The following is a 6,443-nucleotide window of genomic DNA, read 5'->3' on the forward strand; positions in this document are numbered from 1 at the left end:
AGCTCTGTCCACGTCAGCCATGTCTAGGGACAGGCTCTCCTGCCGGTGCTCATGCCGGAGCCCTCTCATCTCCCACTGCTCGCCTCCAGCCCCGGCCTGGGCCGCCTCTCACCGTGACTGCGCCCATGCCTGACCTTGCTTCAGGCCACCTCCCTTCCACCCAGTCCACATGCTGCTGCTGTTAATGCTCTAAGCTCTGCCGGACTGAGCTCTGGGAAAGTCAACACTGTTCAAAACCCAGCAGCTCCAAGAGCCAAAACTCCATAGCGGCCAGCAGGTGGTATGACGGTTAAGGCACTGGACTCCCATGTGGCTGACTGTGGTCAGAGTCCTGGACCTGGCAGCTTACTTTCCTGCTTTCCCTTTCTCTCTCTCTTTCTCCGTCAAACAAAAACATTTTTAAAAAACAATAAAATAAAAGGAAATAAATAATGAAACTTCACAGCTTGACATGTGAGGGCCTCGACCACGCCCTCGCCACTGTCCCAACCCCGCTGCACTGCCTCCCTTCACCACAAGGCCCCGGCAGCCCTTCCTAGAACAGACCCGGCCGGGCCCCGGTGCCCCAGCACGGCGGGCGCATGCTGCCCTGCTGTGCTCCTGCTCTCCCAGGGCCGGTGTGCGCCCTGTGCCCGTGCTGCATGGCTGCAAGCTGAAGGGCTGCCTCTCCTTGGCGCTCTCCCTGCTCCACACCTCTGTTACGCGTCTGTGGTGCGGTCTCTCTCTCTTCCAGGCTGGAAGTTCCTGAAGGTCTCGGACTAAGTTTTATTCATCCCTGAGGCCAGCGGCTGACACCCGGTCTTGCGTTTGGTGTGTATCTGTCAGATGTACATGTGGACAGGTTCAGGCTGTGTATTGGGGCTCGAGAATTAAGACTTCCAAAAGTGGTCACCATTTGTGTGGGAGGTGCACTTATATTTTCTCCCCCCTTTACTACTGCTACTTTCTTTTTTTTTTTTTTTTGCTGTAGGGTGCATATGTTTGCTGGAGAGGAAAACTGAGAAATCATCCCCCGAGGGGGATGGCCACACTACACTTCCTTCTCCTCTATTTTCCTCTTGCGATCTTGGGCATACATACAAGCCTCGTGTGTTTCAAGCCGTCAGGTCTGGGACTCAAACTGCACAGGCCGCCATGCGGGATCCAGCGATTGCACCTGAGCCACCCCACCATCCCCTGACCTTCTCTACTCTTTTCTGAACTTGCTCTTGGAGGGAGACAGCTCTGCATGAGATTCCCTCCACAATACCTTTGGATTCATGGTGCCTAGCACAGTATCGGACACAGAGGAACAGAGGGACCCAGCTGCTATGGTACAACAGCAACATAAACGCTCTGCAAGGCTGGAAGCCATAGGGCCAACTGCAGGTTTGGATCCCCAGGCTGGCATGGAAACACACCAGGCAGGCACATGGGTACCCAGAATCTGAGAAGCTGGAGGGCTGTGGAAAGAGAATTACGGCATGTGAGACCTCACCGAGGGGTGCTTCTCTCTCTCTCTGCTCTGTGTGCATGCATTCGCTATCATTAAAAAAAAAAGAAAAAAGAGGTGAGAGATGCTTAGACACACATAAGGATGGCTTCCCAGGGCCTGGTACAGGGCCTGGTGTGCATCCCTTCAGCCAATGGAGTTATGAGCTATGCTTCTTTCCTGGGAGCTCTAGGACAAGGCTATGAGCCACTGAAGGCAGCTGGTACCTTCTTCAAAAAGAAAATAAGCTGGCCCTGCAACCTAGTGGTTAAGGGAACTGGATCCCACATGGCTGAACATGGTATAAATCCTGGCCACAGCAACTTGAAAAACACCGGGCATGTGTGTGCGTGCCCCAAGTCCAGACAGGATAAGGAAATGGAGAAGGGCTTGTGGTGTGACCACACCCCATTGGAGGCTGCTGTCTCCCCCTCCCTCTCACTGGTGAGCACGCACACTCTCTGGCAATCAAAAAAAAAGAAAAAAGAAAAAACACCGGGCCTGAGGAAGACGGCAGTCATGGCCAGGAATTTCGGAGCAGTGGTGGACACTAGGGTTGATCCTGCTGTCTCCTTCTCACAGCAAATGCATTTCTTTTTGTCGTTAAGAAATGGGAAGCTGACTATTGCCAGTCTCAGGCCTGTCCCTTGGTGAGTTCTAAGATACATTCCGGATGCAGAGGCTGAGGTGGGATCAGCAACATCCTACAATGCCCCACGACCCATTTAGTTCTGGGGGATTTCACTGCTGAAAGGACAGAAGAAGGAACCCAGGCTGTTCCTGACGTTAGGGAGCACACTGGTCTTCCAGCCCCTCTCTCTGCTCACTGGCTTTACCTAGGCCAGGGCCCAGGTTACCACAGCTGGTCTAGCTACTGTCTTTATTTACTAGATGAGAAAGAAGCCCATGAAGCCTTCCCAGGGGTCAGAGGCACAGCCTTTGGGCTCTCTGAATAGCATGGCACAGCCAAGTCCAGGGCAGGGCCTTGCCTCAGGTTAAGTCCTTAATTCCACACATGTCCTGAACGCCCACTGCAGGCCAGGCAGGCATGTCACCAGTTCCGGGAGCAACCGCTGAACCCGGGGAAGGCTCCCTTTCTCTGTGCTTCACTCTTGGAGAGCAGGGGCAAGCTGGCAGTAGGGTCAGCTGCGAGTTCTGGAGGAGGCCACACTCTTTGTCACCCCTGAACAAGCAGGTCCAGTCGGGTGGCACAGTCCCTAGCATACCGGACTGTAGTGAGGGAAGCCACGTGTCTGCCTGTGGGTTGGACCCCAGGGTTGGCCTGAAGACAGGGTGGGCAAGACTGTGGGTGTCCGAGATCCTGTGAAGCTGCAGTGTGACCATAACCTGTTACGAGTGCTTGCTTTCTACCTCCTTCATGTGCATGAACATGCTATTATTATTTAAAAAAAAAAAAAAGTTAGACAAGCAAAATAGCTGACACCTGCAAACTCCTCCTGTGGAGGGCTCTTCCTGGAAGTCCTGGAAGGAGCTGAATGAATTTTAATACAATTGTTATAGAACAAGAAAATGAGAAATAGTCTGGGAACCCTTCGGTGTGAGCTGGTGGGAAAGGCCTACGGGGAGCGTGCAGACCAGCGGAGGCTAAGAGCACGCCAGTCTTGGCCCTGCAGCAGTGCGTGTGCAGGCGGGGCTCTGTCCTAGCCAAGCCCCCACCCATGTCCCTGTACGTCCGGCCACCAGTTCTGTCACTACATGAGGAGAGAGGAGGGGGTGGTGGTGGCTACGGCAGGGGGGGCCGAAACTTGTGTCCAACGAGTCTTGCTATCAGAGCAGTGGGATAAGCACCCTAAAGGAGACAAGGCTGCAGAGGGACACCCATCCATCAACCCCCCATACCCCTATAACCCAGGCCTGCTCTCCTGACTGCTTTCTCAAAGAAACTGTGGGCACAGAAGAGCCCTAGGGAACGTTCACAGGGCCTCGGACAGAGCCAGGGAGCTATCTGATCCGACTGCACTCTGCCAGGCTCCCACTCCAGCCTCCTGTGCCCACGGACCAGCGCCTGGGCATGGGAAGCATGTACCCTCCACCACCTGCTCCACTTTACAGAAGAGGCCAAGAATGAGGCCCTGATTTTTGGACCTGGGAAAGCAAGCTCCTTCCCTTCTGATTGCCCTTTGCTCACACTCCTCAGATATAAGAAAGAATTTACAATTGACCAGATGTCAGGAAAGGGCTGGATAATGCCCAGAAAGAGCAGAGGACCTTAGGAGGTGAAATGCCAGTGGAGGCCCTTCTCCAGCTGGTGGCTCCCAGACCAGAGCCCTGCTTTACTTCACCTTCAGGATAAAGGCCTCACTCCCGACCTGGGCCCTGTAATCCGCCCTCCACGGCTCCAGCCAGGTCCTGGCACACATCTGCCAGCAGTCCCCTGAGCACCGCGATGTGAACCTGGCACCCCTGCCTCTAAAAAAAAACCTCCCCTTGTCCCACCTGGCTAACTCCTACTAATCCTTAAAGACGAGGCTCTCCTCCTCCAGAAGACCTGAGCCCCAGGCTGGGCATGCCCCACTCCCTGGTACTCCGAGGCGTGCTGGCCTGCTGCTCCCTGACTGCCAGCTCTGTGAGGAAGGACGGAGGCTCAACCCTCTTTGTAGCCCAAGCGACTGACACATGGTAGACATTCAATAAATGGCTGTGAAATCAAATCGGAGGGGCTGCCTAGACTCCAGCCCACCTCTCCAAATCCCTCAGGGACGCGCATTCCTCCGGTTAATCGGTTAATCAGGGCGGGGGGATGTATGTAGGGAAGGGGAAGGGGTCTCCCTGTGAGCCTGGATCTCACACTGGAATGGGCCTGGTGGGTTCCAGGGCAGCTCAGAGTTCACAGAAATCTGTGAAACAACCTAGAGGTGGCCGGAGACTAACTGTCCCTCATGCAGGCTCAGAGCTGAGGCCGGCCGCTCCAGGCAGCACTGCCAGCTGCGCATGTCTCCACCCAGGGGGTTTCCACCCCGCAAAGAGCCATGGCCTCGGATGCAGGATGTGGGCTGGGTCATGGACCAAAAAGGGAATTAACTTTGAAAAATCTCAGTTCATGACAGCAAGAGGGTCAGTACCCTGCGGGGCCTGCAGTGTAGAAAGCCATGCCCTGGGGGTGACCAGCAAAGTCGTTACCCTTTGCTGACGCACACCATGCCTTCTCCCTGGGTCTCTTCTGGGTAAATGGTTCAACGCAGACCCAGAAAATGTGTTTGTTGGGAAGCTGCCTTGCTTAGAGCTTAGGCCAACAAGGGGGCTGGGCAAAGAGAGCCACCAAGTGAGAACAGCCGTTTAACACCGAGGGACTCCAAAGTGGCTCAGGCCCTCCCACCGAGAAGTGCTAATTGGTTCTGAGGAGTGCGGCCAGCGCAGCCAGCCAGACCCAGGCGGACAGGACACCTGAAATAGGTGAGAGCAAGGGGCTGGTGGGCGCCAGGCCAGGAACTGCGGGTGCAGGGGAGCCCGAGCAGGCCTCAGCGGTGGCGTCTCCCATCTGCCGCATGAGCAGGGGACTGAGCCACCCCGCAGGCTACCCCAGAGGCCGGGGCACATTCTCTGGCACGAGAGCTGGCAACAGTGTCTCTGTGGTGGCAGCTTTAACCCAGGGCACGTTCTGTGCTCTCTCTGGATGAACAGCCTGGGCCCTCCAAGGGGAGAGAGAAAGAAGAGAGAAGAGAGAGGCCAAGGGGCTTGGTGGGAACCAAGCAAAGCAGCAGGGGCAGCTCAGTGGGGTGAGCAGCGACCCCAGCCCCAACTGTCCATGTGGGGGGCAGGAAGCCTCAGGCTCCCCCATCCCAGTGACGGCTGAGATGGCCCGACTGCACCCCCTCTGTCGGAGTCCCCTCCAGCACTACACAGCTCCTACCTTCGCCAGGACCTGTGGCTGCTGTCCCTGGCTCCTGGACTTCCCTCTCAGTCTGCGTTTCAGCATTCTGCAGCTGAAGGGCCAGCGTCTGGGTGCCCTGAGATGTTACCGAGGTGGCGGGGTTCCGGGGCTGCAGCCCGATGGCATTCATCAGACCCATGTCCCGGTCTGTCCTCCACGTGGCTCTGCTGGTTCTAGGGAGAGAAGGCAGACTGACGTCAGGCAGGACGAGGCCAGTGTCCCTCACACTCTGCTGGCTCAGGGTCAAGCCTCGGGGCATAGCAGGGGCCAGGCCTAGGCTCTTGCAGCTACCTCCAGATGGCAGTCTGCACATCTGTGTCAATCTTCCTTCCAGAGCAGCCCACATCTGGGCCAAGGAAGAGCAGCCATGGACCGCCCACTCTGGCAAACAGCTGGTGCAGGCACTCCCTTCAACGTGCCCTTTGGCAGTGGTGTGTCAGTTTGGCAGTGGTGTGTCAGGTGTGGGTAGAAAAGGAGGACCTGAAGCCCGTATCTAGATTCAGGAAGCCACTAGCTGAGATCCGCGGGCACACGGTGAACCATGGAAGAGTCTTTTCTCCCTAGTTTGACCTTCCTTCTAACTGTGCTGATAAAATTCCAGTTTAAATTCTTGGAATTTCTGAGTGGACTGACAACTCTGCTTTGAAGGGAAAGCACTGGAATTGATGAAGCTGTTCTGGGATCCATTTTCCAGAGTCTGCTGGAAACAGACCCTCGTGGGTATGAGCATAAGCTGCCTACGAAGAAGGCTCAGACCAAGGCTAGCCTCTTCCTTTCCTTGGGGACATCCTAATCACTGACCCTTGGGACAGGTGGACAAGCAGAGGGCAGGACTTCTGAGACTCACCAGAAGCTTATGCTTCCGGCTCCCCTTCACGATTCCTCCAGCTCCTACAGGGGGTGGCCATTGCGGGCCGGCACCGCGGCTCCTACAGGGGGACGGCCATCGCAGGCCAGCACCTCGGCTCCTACGGGGGTGGGGGGGTGGCCATTGTGGGCCAGCACCTCGGCTCCTACAGGGGTGGCCATTGTGGGCCGGCACCACGGCTCCTACCGGGGGACGGCCATCACAGGCCAGCA

The 6,443-nt window shown here is 56.3% G+C and overlaps 1 protein-coding gene across 1 annotated transcript in view; it reads right to left on the reverse strand.

The window, feature by feature from the left end:
- AMBRA1 (autophagy and beclin 1 regulator 1) overlaps positions 1 to 6,443 on the reverse strand; it is a 256,562-nt gene that overhangs the window by 4,287 nt on the left and 245,832 nt on the right. The window contains exon 19 of the mRNA XM_006157846.3: positions 5,343 to 5,536. Coding sequence (XP_006157908.1) covers positions 5,343 to 5,536 — 194 coding nt within the window. The remainder of the gene's footprint in view (positions 1 to 5,342; positions 5,537 to 6,443) is intronic.

This window comes from Tupaia chinensis, unplaced genomic scaffold (assembly GCF_000334495.1).
Source record: "Tupaia chinensis unplaced genomic scaffold, TupChi_1.0 Scaffold000561_1, whole genome shotgun sequence".
Taxonomy (NCBI): domain Eukaryota; kingdom Metazoa; phylum Chordata; class Mammalia; order Scandentia; family Tupaiidae; genus Tupaia; species Tupaia belangeri.